We start from the raw sequence: 18,805 nt of genomic DNA, 5'->3' as shown, positions 1-18,805 counted from the left end.
TAGCCATGTTTCAATGTATAAATACTACATTCCCTTTTGTTTGCTTTAGCTTCTTTGAAAAGTTATTAAAACAAAAAGTGTTTTTTAAAAAAGTTTAATTCTCATTCATTGTGGTAGGAACACAAAATGGTACAGACACTTTGAAAGAAAATTTGGCAGTTTCTTACAAAACTAAACATACTCTTTTACCATATGACCCAGCAATTGCACTCCTTGGTATTTACCCAAAGTAGTTGAAAACTTATGTCCACCTACACATGAATGTTTATGGTAGTTTTATTCATAATAGCCAAAATGTGGAAGTAACCAAGAGGTCCTTCAATAGCTGAATGGATAAACAAACTGTGGTGTATCTATACAATGAAATATTACTCAGCAATAAAAAGAAATAAGCTATCTTTCCACAATTAAAAAAAAGAGGACCCTTAAATGCACACTGCTAAGCAAAACAGTCCATCTGAAAAGGCTATATACTGTATGATTCCAACCACAGAACATTCTGAAAACTATGGAGACAGTAAAAAGATCAGTGGATATCACAGGTTTAGGGGCGGGAGGAAGAAAGGAAAGAACAAGTGGAGCACATGGGATATTTAGGGCAGTGAAACTAGTCTGTACGGTCATAATGGTAGAGACTTGTCATTATACATTTGTCAAAATTTTCTGCTAATTTTCTCTGTAAACCTAAAACTGCTTTTTTAAAAAGAGTTAAAGGCTTCCCTGGTGGCACAGTGGTTAAGAATCCACCTGCCAATGTAGGGGACATGGGTTCAAGCCCTGGTCCAGGAAGATCTCACATGCCGCAGAGCAACTAAGCCCGTGTGCCACAAATACTGAGCCTGAGCTCTAGAACCTGTAAGCCACAACTACTGAAGCCTGTGCACCTAGAGCCTGTGTTCCACAACAAGAGAAGCCACCGCAATGAGAAGCCCACGCACCACAACGAAGAGTAGCCCCCGCTCGCCTCAAGTAGAGAAAGCCCACATGGAGCAACGAAGACCCAATGCAGCCAAAAATAAAATTTATTTTAAAAAATAAAAATAAAAAAAGTTAAAGAAAACTGCTAATTTAAAAAAAGTTTGATAAGGATGCAACAGGCATTCTCAGACATTGCTGTGAGACATATAAATTGGTACTGCCTTTCCAGTAGGCAAGCTGGAAATACGGACCCACAACCTTTAAAATGATCATACCCATAGACCTAGTAATTTCACAGGCATTTGTATTAAGGAAACCTCAGACACGATCAAAGTTTGATTTACAAAGATGTCTGCAACAATTATTTACATAAGGAAAAAACTGGAAACAAAGTATCTAACAATATAGTAATATTTTTAAAACTGTCATCTCTACAAAACCATTACATAGCCAAGAAAAATATGTATTTAAAAATATTTAAATAATAGTTATGACATAGAAAAATAGTCATGACAGAAGTTACGAAAAGAAAACTGGCGGGCTTCCCTGGTGGCACGGTGGTTGAGAGTCCGCCTGCCGATGCAGGGGACACAGGTTCGTGCCCCGGTCCGGGAAGATCCCACATACCGTGGAGCAGCTGGGCCCGTGAGCCATGGCCGCTGGGCCTGCGCGTCCGGAGCCTGTGCTCCCCAACGGGAGAGGCCACAACAGTGAGAGGCCCGCGTACCGCAAAAAAAAAAAAAAAAGAAAGAAAAAAGAAAACTGGCTACAAAACAAATACAATACAACTCTAAGTCTGTTATTTTAAAAGTGTTTGCTAGGCTAGGAATACAAAGCTTAAGATACAACTTAGCAAAAGTGATCAATAATAACAGAAGTAAGAATGGTGGAGGGTGGGGGAAACTGGGAAGGGGCATGAGGAAACATGGAGTGTTGGAAGTTGTCTCTATCATGATGGTTACAGGACTGTTCACATATATAAAAGTTTGCTATAGACTTCAGAATATAGTACATTTAAGTACTTCGTGTATTGATACTTTCTAATTAAAAGTAAAAGCAAAGCAACATGGGGGAGGGTAGTGACTGGAGAGGGCATAAAGAGGGCTCCTGGATGCTGGTACTATCTTGTTTCTTGATCCAGGTGCCACTGAAATGAGTATGTTCATGAAAATCCATCAAATTGTATCTTTAAGCTTTGGGTCTTTTAAAAAGTCCCCCAAAAGTCATCGTTCTTGCCTTTGAGAAACTCAAAAGTTTAGTGAGAGAGATGCATATAAAAATACCATAATTAGGAAGATACAGGCATCTCCTGCTTTTCAAAAGTTCGCTTGGGCTTCCCTGGTGGCGCAGTGGTTGAGAGTCCACCTGTCGATGCAGGGGACACAGGTTCGTGCCCCGGTCCAGGAAGATCCCACATGCCGCGGAGCGGCTGGGCCCGTGAGCCATGGCCGCTGAGTCTGTGCGTCCGGAGCCTGTGCTCCGCAACGGGAGAGGCCACAACAGTGAGAGGCCCGTGTACCGCAAAAAAAAAAAAAAAAAAAAAGTTCGCTTTACACCACTTTGCTTTTTCCAAAGACCTACATTGGCACCTGTTTTCACTAATCCAAAGAAATCCAAAGAGGATTATCACTTTTATGAAAACAGGTGAAGAGCAAAAAGAGCGTTCAGTGTTTGTTCTGAAGCGAGATGTTATAGAGGCAGCATGCACCCCGAGCAGTGAGAGTGCACCACTGAGCTCCTTCCGCAGGAACTGCATTCTGCCTCTCAGCACCAAGTGACCAAAGACTTGAACTGTGGGAGCCTCTGTGCTTTATCTCAATTTGTTTTGTACATCTATTAGCAAGATGTGTCATAAGATAACTGCTTCTTTACTTTACACCATTTTGGCTTATGCGAGGTTTTACAGAAATGCTCTACTTTCGGATAGCAGGGGAAACCTGTACTGGGATACAAGAAGTGAGATTTAAGATATATGGAGAGGGCTTCCCTTCCCCGGTGGCACAGTGGTTGAGAGTCCGCCTGCCGATGCAGAGGACACGGGTTCGTGCCCCGGTCCGGGAAGATCCCACATGCCGCGGAGCGGCTAGGCCCGTGAGCCACGGCCGCTGAGCCTGAGCGCCCCAAGCCTGTGCTCCGCAACAGGAGAGGCCACAACACTGAGACGCCCGCGTACCGCAAAAAAAAAAAAAAAAAAAAAAAAGATATATGGAGAGGTCAAAGCTGAGATCAGTAGTAGCAGCAGCAGCAGCCTGACAGGAGCTGTGCATATGCAAAGACACAGATACTATCTGATGGACTTGATAAATTGCTAATTTATTAATTTTTCAAGGATATCTTGAGATTATTTGAAGGGCAAAAGTTCAGCTGAGACATTAAGAAAAAGGGCAATATGACCATTGTTACCACTTGTAACCACATTCTAGTTGACTGAATTCATAAAAATATTTGTAATCTAACTTACTTTTCAGAATTTGTATTACTTTCATTTTCTATTACATTCAAATTGAATACTACTACAAAAAAAGAGGAAAATCACTAATTTAAGTCGGTCACACTTCACATTCCTGGACTAGCATATTTTTAATTTGCCTTACCACAAGTAAAATATTCTTATCCTAAGCCAGTAATTCCACAACTTGTCAGCACAGTAGAATCACTTGGGACTACTGTAAACATTCCAAAGCCCCAGTCACATCCAAGACCAATTATCAAACTCTGGAGATGGGACACAGACATAGATATTTTGTTTGAAGCTCCCCAAAAGATTCCAAAGTTCAGACAAGTTGTCATTAAAATCAATACTTTATAAAAATTAACCTGGGGGGCTTCCCTGGTGGTCCAGTGGTTAAGGCTTTGCCTTCCAAAGCAGCGGGTGTGGGTTCAATCCTTGGTCAGGGAGCTAAGATCTCACATGCTTCTCGGCCAAAAAACCAAAACATAAAACGGAAGCAATACTGTAACAAATTCAATAAAGACTTTAAAAATGGTCCACTTCAAAAAAAAAAAAAATTAACCTGAAGTGACAGATCCTTATTTAGGAGTATTTTTAAAATAGAGATTTCATATAGACTTCTAAAATCTGAACTATACTTACCCTAAAGCACCACTTTTCAAATTTTTTTCAACTTAACTCAAAAAATTTCCAAAAAGAAAAATTAAGTATCAAAAAACTTAAGCACTAATTTCTTTAGATCCAGAATAACTTTGCATTCCTTAATGGCCAATACCCAAATGCCAGTTCAAGGCTAATGAGGATGTTGCCAGATTGGCAGGTTTTATTTAACAGTTTAAGTACTACCTGCAGCATAAAGAATAAACAAAGAGAAACACAAGGCCTGGCTTCAAGTCCCAGTTTTATATATGAGATAGAATTCTATTTCACTCAGAGAAAGTTAATGTAAACCTACCAAACGCAAGTTTGAACCACTGTGTATGGCATTTACAGGTCAAAAAAAATCTCTGGACCAGTTACTATAAAGCAAAATAGAAAACAAACCTAAGTACAGCTAAGTTCCCTGCCAGATTCTATACAGTCATATTACTTCCATATGTTCCAATTTATACTCAGCTATTATTTAAAATCTGGTATTAACTTTTATATCTCAGAAATGTATTTGCATGTTCAGAGTCTCCAAGTAATTCTGAATTTATGGTCTCTTTCCTTGCTTTTGACTCCCAAAGTGCCATCTGGTGGAAGGGAAGAGACATGCACATTCCAGCTACTACTAATTTACTAATTCACTTTATCAGGCTTATTTCCTTCAAGTGATGGTCAACTTGGCTGCTAGCAGAAGTTGTTCTGAAAGTGTGGCTCCTGGACCTACACAATCAGTTTACCTGGGAACCTGTCAGAAATGCAAATGCTTTGCCCCATTCCGCACCTACTGAATCAGACGCTGTGGGGTAAGGCTCATAAATCTATTTTTAACAAACCCTCCAGGTGATCCTCATACATGCTAAAGTTAAAAACGACTGTCTTAGAAGGATGAGGACCTTATCGTTTAGAAGATTTTTGATTATCCAATAAAGCACACATGGGCTTACAAAATTAACTTTTCATGAAGCTGTTTAAGATGACGATATAATAAAAATAGTACTTAATGAAGATTATTACAGCAGAACTAGGCATGGTAGAATGTGAATAGAACAGAAAATCAAGTCCAAGGCCAAGTAACTCAGGCATGAACTGATGAACACCAGCTGTGGAAACAAGGCAATGATTTACTGAGTTATTATGAAGTAAAAACTCAATGGAAAAGAAAAAGAATTATGCCAAAAACGACTACAAGGGCTTCCCTGGTGGCGCAGTGGTTGAGAGCCCGCCTGCCGATGCAGGGGACACGGGTTCGTGCCCCAGTCCGGGAAGATCCCACATGCCGCGGAGTGGCTGGGCCCGTGAGCCATGGCCGCTGAGCCTGCGCGTCCGGAGCCTGTGCTCTGCAACGGGAGAGGCCACAACAGTGAGAGGCCCGCGTACCGCAAAAAATAAATAAATAAATAAAAATAAAAAAACGACTACAAGATTTCATGCCAGGAGAGCTAGGAGAAATAGGTACTGAAAAGCTTGGGAAGGAAACTAGCTGGTTTGTTGGATGAAGTATGAATTCCATTTTGAATTTGAGGTTGTAATGACCTAAGTAGAAATATTCAACAGTGAGTGGAGAAGAAAGACTGGAGTTTGAAAGAAATGTTAGAACTAAAGACATTTCAGGAAGTCACATGTGTAGACAATCACTGAGGCCTAAGAACCTCTAAGCTCTCTATGAGGAATAAGTGAGAAAGCTACAGCTGAAAACTATGGCCTGAAGGTTGCTTGAGCCTACAAACTGGGGCCTAATCTTTGAAACCCAGCCTGGGAACTTTTTATTTAATTCCATAGGTAGGAGGACACCTCTAAGAGCTTTTGAGCAGAGGAATGGAAGGCACTGAAGTAAACTTCAGCAAGATTAGTCTAGCAGTCATGTGCAGAACCTATTCAAATTGGGAAGAGATAAGTCCATTAATCAAGTTTCTGCCAAAAAAACAAGTGATAAATGAGAGGATTGTTCAAATTTGAATCAGCTGGAAGAGAGAAGGATTGGGAGTGCGGGAGAACTGAGATAACTTTAGGAATCTAGAAGAATAGATAGTGCTATGAAGTTGAAAGTGCAGAGGAGGCATAAGGGTTGCACTTATGTGCAAATGTATATTTGAGGTGCAAAAGAGACATTCAGGTGGTTGTGAATAGTACTAGAGCTCAGGATAAATCAAGGTTAGACATACAAATTTGAGAGCTATCTTCAGAGAGAGGTACTTTACTGGGGAACTACAATAACAGAAAATTCCAAGGGCTGTATTGGCACTAGGGCAAGATAAGTAGTGGAGAGTGGTAGTAGGAAAGCAAGACAGTGCCATAAAAGCCAAGGGAAGCCAGGGTTCAAGGACTGCCCAACAATGTCAACCACAGCACAGGGACCCTAGTTCCTCTCAGAAAACGGTGGCACCCTATTCCTTAGTACATTTGTAATTAGGCTGTTAAGACTGGATGATACTGGCCTCAGGTCTCTGCTTTGCCAGGGTAATACCCACTCCAGGGCTGGCCCTGGAAAAGGCATCTCTGACCAAAGCCCCCAAACCAGTCCAGGACTCGCCTAATCAGTCTGCACCTTGCAATTGGGCGTGCAACAAAGCCAATCTGAACTCTGGGAATGACAGATTCTTTCCCAAGTCAGTTAATTTTGTTAACAAACATGTGTTCCCAATTTGTTTCTCAATTAATTCGGTATTTGCTCACAGCTTCAAAGAAGCATCAGCTGTGATTATATGTACCGATTTTCTTTATATCTGCCAAGTTCCTCTGTGAGCTGGTTAGAGGCACAGAGACAACTAATTTCAAGGTATTAAAAAAACGAAGAAGGAAAGCAACTCTTAGATTTTTCTTCAAATACTGAATACCAGGTGCATGGATACAAGGTTAAAACGACTAGACACATTGCCCTAAAGCTGAAAGTATTCTTAAATCAAAAACCACTCCCATCCCTTTGCCCTAAAGCGAAATCCAAGACTAAAAACCCCTAGGAATTTCAGCTGTCGAGGAAATTAGCCGGTTCTCCCTTCAAGCAGCCTGAGCTGATACCTGGTAATGCATGGGGGCAGGCCTCAAGACTGCTGCAGCTTAACTTCCTACGGTGATTGCTACCAGATTTCCTCAGCTGAGTTCAAGCTGCATTGAGTAGCACTTACGAAAGTTAAACACGGTGCTCGCTTCGGCAGCACATATACTAAAATTGGAACGATACAGAGAAGATTAGCATGGCCCCTGCGTAAGGATGACACGCAAATTCGTGAAGCGTTCCATATTAAAAAAAAAAAAAAAGTTAAACACGTTTGCACACATACTCCCCCAAGCCAAGCTGTGCGGCGCAACACTCGCCTCAAAGTTCCAGACAGCTGCACTAACGCTGGAACTACGCGACAGAGCTGAACAACAATCACACCACAAGCACAGATAACAACTGGCAAAGCACGAGCGTTTGTTAGCAGCACAAAACATGCCACAAAATTCCCCCAAGTTGAAACCCTGCGTGTCCCCCAAACTTACTCAACTTTGAAAAAGGAAAGAAACGGGGGTCAAGGCTGCATTAAGAGCCAGAGAGGCAGAAAACGAAGGTGATGCTGCAAAGAAGGTGCTAGAAGGAGTGACAGCGAGACCCAGAAGACGGCTGAGGGTGGTCCAGGCGGGTCGGGAGTCGGGTCTGAGAGCTGCGCCTCCAAGGGCGACTCGAAACGTCAAGGCCAGGCAGTCCCCACCCCCCCGACCTTTTCCACCCGGGCGAGCGCAGCCAATGAACCTACCCTAGGCCGCTCGCTCACTCACCTCGACATGAGTCTCCACATCTCCCGAAGCCCCATCGCCAAAACACTGGAGCCGAAAACAGCCCCGACACAGCAGCCCACTCGCTTGGCTCTTCACGCCACACGTCAGACCCGCCCACCGCCGCCCGGCGCCGCCGGACACAGACGGCAAGTCCTCCAGAGGGCCAGAGAGGCCTAGGGCAGGACTTTAACGCGGAGCGGCGCTGAGGGGCGGGGCGAGAACCAACGACTGAGGAAATGGTTGAGGGAGATGGATGTGGGAAGGGGCGGGGCCTGGGAGGGGCGGGGCCGGGGTGCAGGCGGTCGGCGAGGCGGGGCAGGGCTGAAGGAGAGGTCAGAGAGCAGAGGCGGGCTGAACTGGAGGGAAGAGTTTGCTCGCTTGGGGCTCTCCTGGGAAAAACCCAAGTGACCTAGCCAGCTTAGTTTGACTAGCAGAGACTGACAGGAAAGACTTTTCTGGAATCTTAAGATTTTTTAAAACTAAAAATGTAAACTTGGGACTTCCCTGGCGGTCCAGTGGTTAAGACTCCGCTCTTCCACTGAAAGGGGCAGGGGTTGCATCCCTGGTTGAGGAACTAAGATCCCGCATGCCCTACGGCGTGGCCAAAAAACATTTAAAAAGTGAACTTAGTATTCTTTTTTTTTTTTTTCTTTTGGCTGTGCTGTGCGGTTTGCGGGATCTTAGTTCCCCAACCAGGGATCGAACCACTGGACCATCAGGGAAGTCCCTAAGATTAGTATTCTATTATGAGAATCAAGCAGATGAAATACACGTGATAAGAGGGGAACATTTACTGTAATTTATTCCTAGCCTAACATAGCAGAATTTCTTTCATATTAGGATTGAGATATTTCCGGTTTTTTGGAAAAGTTATAGTTCCCCAATCTTCCTTAATGACAGACAAGAATTGTCTCCTTAAGAGGTGATATATATGTCTTCAACTAAACTAAAAGTTACTGTTATCAGCAAAAGCATAAAATTGCATCTAGAAAGTAGCCTACTCTTGAATGAAACTAAAATTTAACTCAACCACTAGTATCAACTATTATGTAGATACAGAAGAATGTTCCTCTGCATCCAGACACACCCAGATGTCCAGCAGCAAACACTTCATCACCACTGAACCACTGACACATTTATCAGGAAGGAGGAATTGAGGGAAGAATTTCAGAGAGGGGGAATTTAAAGGAGTTAGTCTTAGCAAGTTGACATCTGAGAATATACTGTGAAGCCTTTGGTCAAAAATTACCTTTCTACCTAGTCAAATATAATTACCAAATACCCATTGAACAGAGGGCAAACAGGCATCACAGAAAGAACTCCTGACCTACAATTCAGTTTTTAACCTGCTGTGGGAAATTGCTTTTTGACATCACCCTCATTCAGCGTGCACAAAAAATGAACAATCATCAGTATGGTTTACTGGAAAGACCAAGGGCTTTCCTGCAAGCCCAAGATTCAAATCTTCCCTGTCCCCCTAACTTCATGTGTTTGTAACCTGTGTCTCACAAGGCCCCATGCTTAGAAGGAATCTGCCTTTGGTTTAATGCTCTGCTTGTAATAAATTTTGAACTAGGGACTCTGCATTTTCATTTTGCACTAAGCCCCACAAATTATGTCAGTCCTGACCTGCCTTTAGCACACTAGTTTAGTGTGCTAGTTTAGTGAATTTGGGCAAATTATGTAACCCAGGACCTTTCTCAAAAGTGTTTGTATTATTTTGGACTAAGAATTCTAGTTGCAGACAATCCACAGAATGGAAAACAAATTTGCAAATGATATATTTGATAAGGAGCCAGTATCTACAATATGTAAAGAACAATTACAACTCAATAATAAAAAACTGCAAATAGCCCTATTTTTTAGATGGACGATGGATTGAAAAGACAGCTCTCCTGGGACTTCCCTGGTGGCACATTGGGTAAGAATCTGCCTGCCAATGCAGGGGCATGGGTTCAATCCCTGGTCTGGGAAGATCTCACATGCTGCAGAGCAACTAAGCCCCTGCACCACAACTACTGAAGCCACGCGCCTAGAGCCTGTGCTCCGCAGCAAGGGAAGCCACCGCAATGAGAAGCTCGTGCACTGCAACGAAGAGTAGCCCCCACTCGCCACAACTAGAGAAAGCCCATGTGCAGCAACAAAGACCCAACACAGCCAAAAATAAATAAATAAAATAAATAAATTTATTTTTAAAAAATTACGCAAAACCTACCACATTTTTCTTATAGGTAATTCCCAAAATACTTTTGGGATGATTTTTTTCTTTACTACATGCACTGGGTTTCTAGTAAGTTGCCACCAGGTGATGAATGTATCACATCAAAGAAGATTGAAAGGCTTACGTTTTTCCATAAGGTAGTGCCTCCAAAACAGATTTCTTACAAAAAAACTTTCATACATTGCTTGATTTTGCATGCAAAACTGTGTCCTTAATAATTAAAATTAAAATACATGCCTAACTCTTACATACACAACATAAGATATAACACTGATATTATAAAGCTCTGTATTTTCAAAAAACGTAAACCTTGGTACATAATAATAGTACAAATGTCTATCTGCATATTTCTAATAATTCACATATTTCTAATATACAATGCCTAATTATCTTCATTATTTTAAAATATGGATATTATATCGATACAGTCTTGAGGAGCTCAGTTTAGCAATAAGTATTTTAAATTACCACTAAAACATCCCCCAGTGAGTAAATGAGTAAATTAACCTGTCCTACCAAGTTTGGTAAGTAGAGTTACAAATACTGTGATGTTAGCAAGTCCAACCGGGACCTATGTAATCAGGAAAATCTTTTGTAATAATTATAGCCTTTAAACTCTTCTAGGTTTCCCTACAATTCCCTAGAATTGTATGTATCTATACACAGCAATAATAATATGTAAGTAGATTAAAATTTGCCTTCAAGTATTCATATACTTCCCTCTTATGAACATTGGATTTCTTAATATTAGATATTTCTTTGGAGGAGGAGAAATAAAATCAAGTGACTGTCTAAATAGTATGCTTTTCCACTCATATGGGAAGACTTTGAGTCCTTTTCAGAGTCACTTTTGTATTGTCCTGGTGTTTGGTTGGTGAGGCTTGCTACTATTCTTTTTTTTTTTTTTTTTTTTTTTTTTTTTTTTTTTTTTTGTGGTACGCGGGCCTCTCACTGTTGTGGCCTCTCCCGTTGCGGAGCACAGGCTCCGGATGCGCAGGCTCAGCAGCCATGGCTCACGGGCCCAGCCGCTCCGCGGCATATGGGATCCTCCCAGACCGGGGCACGAACCCGTATCCCCTGCATCGGCAGGCGGACTCTCAACCACTGCGCCACCAGGGAGGCCCCGCTTGCTACTATTCTTAACGCTATATTCACTTTCCCAATGGAAGATAAAGATAGAGGGTAAGGAAAGAGAAAATTGTAATATCAGTGTTCTGTGCAGCTGCAATGCTCAGAAACCCTCCTTTGAGACTCTAGCCTCCAAATCCTAAATTAAAAAACCAAAACAACACAACCTATGTTATTAGTGGTAAGATCAATCAAAATTTGTAAAATTTCTGCCTATATTTAGAAGCAAAATACTCACTTAAAATGAAAAGACAGTGCAAGGCAAGACAACAATGTTTCATATGTGTTTTTAAGATTCAGGGATGAGGTAGGAAATAATATGCAGCTGACGAAAAATATATGGTAAATGGTAACATCAAAGATTGCTTTTTTCAAGTTTTAAGTTGTGACTTCAACAACACAAATGAGAGACAGCTGCTGCTGTACACTCATCTCCTCCTAGACCCTGGAGTATGTTGCGGACAAAACCTCCGTAATCACCCGGGACATAAGACTATCTAAAGGGATGGTGGGCAGGAGACCAGAAATGGCAGTGGAGAAGTGCATGGTGACTGGGAATTAGCATCCTTTTCCTCATCTTGGTGTCAAGCAATAGTCTGCAACTTTCATTTAACTCATTGGGCCTCACAGAAGCATCAGCTGAACCAAATTTGTTGTTATTTCCAAGATAAAATTTAACTGTATATGTCAGGTAATATATTTAACTTTTCTTTTTTTTTTTTTTTTTTTAAAAGATTTTATGAGCATGGCTTTTAATTAATTAATTTATTTATTTATTTTTGGGTGTGTTAGGTCTTCGTTTCTATGCGAGGGCTTTCTCTAGTTGCGGCGAGCGGGGGCCACTCTTCATCGCGGTGCGCGGGCCTCTCACTGTCACAGCTTCTCTTTTTGCAGAGCACAGGCTCCAGACGCGAAGGCTCAGTAGCTGTGGCTCACGGGCCTCGCTGCTCCGTGGCATGTGGGATCTTCCTGGACCAGGGCTCGAACCCGTGTCCCCTGCATTGGCAGGCAGATTCTCAACCACTGCACCACCAGGGAAGCCCATATTTAACTTTTCTTGTGAAAAAAGGAGAGGAAAAATATCTATGACGAAAAGAATTGGGACTACCCTGGTGGTCCAGTAGGTAAGACTCCTCACTCCCAATGCAGGGGACCCGGGTTCGATCCATGGTCAGGGAACTAGATCCTGCAAGCATGCCGAAATTAAGAAGTCCGCATGCCACAATGAAGACCCGGGCAGCCAAAATAAGTAAATAAATATGTATTTTTTTAAGTGTTTAAAAAATAAAAGAACTATGTGAACAACAACAACAAAAACAGGAGACAAGTATATGTTCTTTCTAATTTTCCAATGTTTTCTTCCCATTCATAACATTTCATTTGTGGAAACTCGAAATTAATCACAATAAGCAAACATTTCAGTAAACATTTCAGTGTCAGTACATTCTGTAAGAAAAAACTTGTGAAAAGCATTTAGGATCAAAAGTTCAATATCAAAAAAAAAAGTTCAATATCTGTGAAGACATTATGAAAGCTAAAATTATTTTTAAGTTGTAAGGTGTTAGGAGTAATAGTACAATCCCATTGGCAAAATATGTTCGTTTCCTAATATTACCTAAATAATGATGAACTTTATGTATCATAGAAGGAAGTTACCTAACAAAATAAAAACACAGTATAATTTGCATATGAGAGATCTACTTCTTGTCTCCTCTTGCCTTTCCAGTCTCTTGCTGGCTTAAGTTTTGTGGGTTTTTTAATAAATTTATTTATTTTATTTATTTATTTTTGGCTGCGTTGGATCTTTATTGCTGCGCGTGGGCTTTCTCTAGTTGTGGCGAGCAGGGGCTACTCTTCATTTCAGTGTGCGGGTTTCTCATTGTGGTGGCTTCTCTTGTTGCAGAGCATGGACTCTAGGCACGCGGGCTTCAGTAGTTGTGGCACGTGGGCTCTAGAGCGCAGGCTCAGTAGTTGTGGCGCCCAGGCTTAGTTGCTCCACGGCATGTGGGATCTTCCCCGACCAGGGCTTGAACCCGTGTCCCCTGCATTGGCAGGAGATTCCTAACCACTGCACCACCAGGGAAGCCCTGGCTTAAGTTTTTACCAGAATAATTTGGTAACATGAGGTATGGAGGGTGTGGTTTTGGGAAAGGATTTGATTCTACATATTATATGTTTTAAACAAGCTTCTTAAAGTTCTATTTTTGAATGCCTAAGAAGTTTAAAGAATTTTAATGCACTTTTCCCCATGAAATGAGTGTCATATTCACACTTACCATGTAATATCCAAAAGATAGATTACAAAATTAGCAGTTCTAAAAAAAAGCTAGGCCAATGTATTCCAAAGCAAAATACACAAAAGGAATAAGCAAAGAGGATATAAATATTCAAGGTAACAAAATAAGCAGGAAATTGTTTTACAAACTAAAGAGTATCAGGGAGTCTCCAACATAAGTTGATTTTAGGGTCTTCCATGGATGGCTTAAGTAAACAAGAAAATATTCAGGAAAGTCTAACAATTGGAGGAAATGACTCATTGATAATATGCTTGTTCCAGAGGAAAAACTTTGTACTAAATGGCAGAGAATTCTACACCTAATCAGTAGGGGCTGGGCTGGGCAGTTTACTAAAAAAGTGTTCAGATGAAGCACAAGGGAAGGCCATCCAGAGTCCGTTCCCTGAGCTTTTTGCTCTCAGATTCCAGCTTTTAATTCCCTTGAGACAGAGGGAAACTCAGATCCTAAGTAACCATATACTTCAAGGCTTTGGCATTTATTATATTTTACATCTTGGAATTCAGTAAGCAACCCTTCTGTGGAAAGGTAAGTGAAAAAAAAGATAATTCCTATTTTATGAAGTTTTAAGTACATATACTACGTGTGTATGTGTTTGTGTGTATAGGGTGTGGGAGAGTAAAGATAAACACTCAGGCCTGGTGAAACTTTGTTAGAGATAAGCCTATGTTCCCATACATTGGAAAGTGCTTATAAATATATCTGCATGACTTGTTCTAGAAATTTACCCTTTGCTTTCTTAGGATCTCAGCTACATGTAGCCCTCAATACCACACTCAAAGCCCCCTAGCTTATATAGTTTAGTAAACTTGCACTGCAATTTAAGAAAAACTCAAGGAGTTTTAAATATTCTATCACGAATGTTAAGGATTCTTCCCCCAAATCCTTAAGAAAATCATGGATATGCTTTGTTTTCATGCGAGTTGTTCAGCCTTTTTTAAGGAAAGTATAAACGAGTTATATTCGTTAATGATTTTTTAAAATTTATTTGTTTTATTTATTTATTTATTTTTGGCTGCATTGGGTCTTTGTTGCTGCGCGCAGGCTTTCTCTAGTTGTGTCAAGCGGGGGCTACTCTTCGTTGAGGTGCGCGCGTTTATTGTGGTAGCTTCTCTTTCTGCAGAGCACGGGCTCTAGGGCATGCGGGCTCAGTAGCTGTGGCGCACGGGCTTGGTTGCTCCGCAGCATGTGGGATCTTCCCGGACGAGGGCTCGAACTCGTGTCCCCTGAGTTGGCAGGCAGGTTCTTAACCACTGCGCCACCGGGGAAGCCCTAGTTAATGATTTTTAAAGGAACACAAAAATAAGATTGTGCAATATGGTGCTAGGAATCTCTTACAACTAAATCAATTCAAATTTAGTTCTTGTGTGAGTAACCTACATTTTTGCCTATCCGTTAGCTACCTAATATCTTATGGTTGAGTCATTTTTACACATGCCTAACAGATGAGCTATAGGTGGCAAATGCTCCAAAACTCATTATAATCCAGTGAACTGCAGTCAAAACCAATTTCAAGTTTCCAACAGCTGATTTCAAGCTGTGAGGTATGACAGTGGCAGGCATGCCATGTTGATCCATGCAGCAGCAATTGGTGACCTCAGTGCTAGTTTGCTATGACTGAGTAAAGGATATGACTGAGTCTAGGAGGCTGTGAGAGCTGCCTGCTGACACTCTGCTATCGACCCTTAAGCTAGAGGCCTCGGCTAATGTGTCATTAAAAATCATATTTCAAAGGCATATTTAATGACATGGTGAAATGCTCATATATGATGATTAAACAGCAGTTTACAAAACAGTATGCTTAGTAACATTTGTAGAAATAATATATACATAAACACACAGAGAAGATGGGAAGTTATACTCCAAAATGTTAATGGTCACAGAATTTGGTATGGGTTTTGTTTCATTCTTTATATTTTTTCATGTTTTCTCAAAGTTTCCACAACTTGTCTTCATAATGCATTACTTTTATAATAAGAAGTTAGTTAATAAATTTCATCTGAAAACATAAATATTTTGAATATTTGGAAAGAGTGAATTTTGGTGGAGAATTACCCATTTGCTATTAAAAACTTTGCCATTGGCACAGTAATCCAAAGGCAGATTAATGAAAGAAAATAGAGGACCCAATATAGCCTAGGGTATAAAAGAGCTTAATACATGATGTATTTGTCATCAGAGATTAGTGGGAAAAGGATATCTGTTCAGTAATGATGTCAGGAAAATTGGCTATTTGGATATTAGAAAAAAAATTAGATATTTGGGTGGGGGGAAATCAATTTAGAGCTTCTCAAAACAACTTCCAGATTATTAAAGACTTAAATCTAAAAATTCAAATAGTAAAAAATATCAGGAGAAATATAAGTGAATATTGATCTGATCTTTGGTTTTAAAAGGATTTTCCAGGCATAAAAACCAAGATCCATAGATTTGACTACATTAAAAAATTTTTAATTTGTAAATAATAAACACCCTTCAATAAAAGGCAAACTAAGAAAATTATTCATAACAAAAGTGACAAAGGGTTGCCATACTACTATATTGTTAATTGAATTAAACAAGATAAATAGTAAGACTCAAATATTGCTAGTTTGTGAGCTCCGTGAGGGCACAGGCATAACTGTATTGTTTGTCATTTAAATTCATTAGCGTAATAGCCAGATATAGGGAATTAATATGTATTGAATGAATAGAGAAATGGTCGAACATGAAAAGGCAGCTAAAAAAAGGTGGGAAGGAAGAGGAGAAAAGGAAATACAAATGACAAATAGACAAGGAAAAAAAAACTCTCAAAAATAATAAAAATGCAATTAAAACTATGATGAGAAATTAGGAAATGTTTTTTGTTTGTGTGTATTTGATAATAGATGCAGTAAAGAGGAAAGCAACATCATTCACAGTGAAGAGTGTTTTGAAGGGCAATTGGCAAAGTCACATGGTTGACCATGTAATTCTAGGAATCTAACCTAGAGAAATATAATAGACACTTGATATTTATGAAGGATATATCTTCCAGACTCTTGGACTCTCCCAATCTGTATTTTCAAAATGTGTTCCAAGGGGCCTGGGAATTCTGCAGGGATGTCCTAAGTCTGCCTCAAAGATGAAAAAGAAGGTTCCCCCAAATCTGTATGTGACTTTTATCTCATTTATATGTTAGGCTTGATATTTATGAATATTTTCTTATGGATTCCACTGAAAACATCAAAATTTGAACACCACTATATTGTAGTATATGATTTCTTCAATAAAATGCAATGGAGTCTTACTTCTCAAAAAGTGTCTGGAGAAGTGGAGAACAATAGTCAAAATGTTACATTCCCAAACACTGGCCTCATAGTAATTCAAATTCCTGCTTCAGGAAATGTGTAAATCATTCTATAATTACCTTGCCAATAGTCAAAAGCTCAGATGTAAAATGTGAGAATACAGGGCCTGTTGCATAAGAAATAAAAGATTTGTGATCCATGATGTTCACCAGCGTTCTTTTTTTTTTTTTTTTTGCCTGCATTGGGTCTTCGTTGCGGCATGCAGGATCTTTCGTTGTGGCACGCGAGCTCTCTAGTTGGTGCGGGTTTTCTCTCTCTAGTTGTGGCACACAGGCTCCAGAGCACGTGGGTTCTGCAGTTTGTAGCACTCGGACTCTCTAGTTGAGGCACAGGGGGCTTAGTTGCCCCGCTGCATGTGGGATCTTAGTTCCCCAGTCAGGGATGGGACCTGCGTCCCCTGCACTGGGAGGCGGACTCTTTATCACTGGACCACCAGGGAGTCCCTCACCAGCGTTCTTTAATACACCAGTCTGTCCTAACAGGAGCCAACTTCCACTGAGGTGTTTCGACGGAAGAGATTTTATTGAACTGACTATTTTCGTAAGTTTTGGGTTAGGTTTAGGGTTGGGTGAAGGGAAACAATTCGATGTGAAGGTACCCAGCCTCTTGCAACAGTAAGAAGCTGTTACCACTGCTAGGACTGAGGGATAAGGGGAGGAGATCAAATTAGCAAAGCTGTAGGTGCTGCCTTACAGGAGCTTTAGAGGCCCAAAGCAGCAAAAGAGGTGGGAAGAAATACCCCAACCTTTTTCCATTTTCCACTCTCCAACCTGCTTTTGGTATCACCCACTGGTCAATCCTAACAGGAAGCCAGCCGGCAAGAGAACCCAGAGAAAATAGTCTATGAAAGTTCTGCCTTCTGAGGCACAGAGTCCGGCAGAGAAGGAAGGAAAATGGATCTGGCAGACAGCAAGTAGAGAATAACCAGCATACTTACAATAGTGAAATACTGGGAACCCAGATGTCCAATAATAGAGGAATGCATAACTAAACGAAGGTATTAACCATTCTTCAATTAAGTAAATAATGGTAGTCAAAAGATCATTATGAAAAAAAACAGCAATAAAAGAATCATTTTGTTAGGAAAAATAAAAAAGATCATGACGTGTTCAGGGAGCACACAGAGAGAGGGGAGGTGAATTTGGGGAAGATTTTCTCAAACTGACAACTAAGGGCCTTGTTGCTGCCCTATTTTTACTTATTACAAAAACAATACATATTCACTATTGGAAACACATACATACAACCAAAAAAACCAAATACCTACAATCTCACCCCCACCCCAAGACCACTATCAACATCTTAGGGTGTTTATATCTTTCCAGTTCTTCTTCTATGCATATATACACGTGATTATGTTGTATTTGGGATAACATAGATATTCTTTGGTAAACTGTATTTTTCCACTTAACAAATCATGAATACAATCTCATGCAATAAATATCATTCTGAAAATTTTTTAAACTTTAAAAAAACTTGTTTCACACCTGGTTGTAACTAATTTCTATCCTCAGACATTTAGTTGCTTTATCCTTTTGGCTATTACCAAATCCACTGTGATGAACTTTCTTGCAGTCAACATTGCACACGTTACTGACCTCAGGCCAATTTCAGGCCACAACCAGTTTTTCTACAGCCCTCAAGCTAGTAGCTTTCACATTTTTTCAGGGTTAAAGAAAAAAAGCACACACACAAAGAAGAAAAGCAAGAAAGACATATGTGGCCTGAAAAGCCTGAAGTATTTACTATCTGGACTTTTATAGAAAGTATTGGTCAATCCCTGAATTATGAATTCCCAGAAATGTAATTTTTGAGTCAAAGGGTGTGAGCATTTTTGAGGCTTTTACTGCATTCTGCCAAATTGCCCTCCAGAAACATTGAAGCAATTTATGCCCTTCTCAGCACTGAGCTTGCTCATCTGCCATACTTCCTGCCTCAAGGGTCGCTGGCCCAAATCACTAGCTCTATTCTTTTATTCTCAGTCAACTTGAAGGTGCATTATCATTTTACATTTTCACTTCCCTTAAAAATATGTTTGGCCATTTGCATTCTACTTTCA

The 18,805-nt window shown here is 40.5% G+C and overlaps 1 protein-coding gene across 1 annotated transcript in view; it reads right to left on the bottom strand.

Moving 5' to 3' along the window:
- The window catches only part of HIBCH (3-hydroxyisobutyryl-CoA hydrolase), a gene marked incomplete at its 5' end in the record, with an annotated part of 91,902 nt that extends 84,093 nt beyond the window's left edge, over positions 1-7,809 (bottom strand). The window contains one exon of the mRNA XM_079709893.1: positions 7,775-7,809. Within this exon, the coding sequence (XP_079566019.1) occupies positions 7,775-7,809 (35 nt within the window). The remainder of the gene's footprint in view (positions 1-7,774) is intronic.
- Between the last annotated feature and the right edge of the window lie 10,996 nt (positions 7,810-18,805).

This window comes from Hyperoodon ampullatus (assembly GCF_949752795.1).
Source record: "Hyperoodon ampullatus genome assembly, chromosome: 8".
NCBI lineage: Eukaryota > Metazoa > Chordata > Mammalia > Artiodactyla > Ziphiidae > Hyperoodon > Hyperoodon ampullatus.
This window is presented reverse-complemented; position numbering and strand designations above follow the sequence as displayed.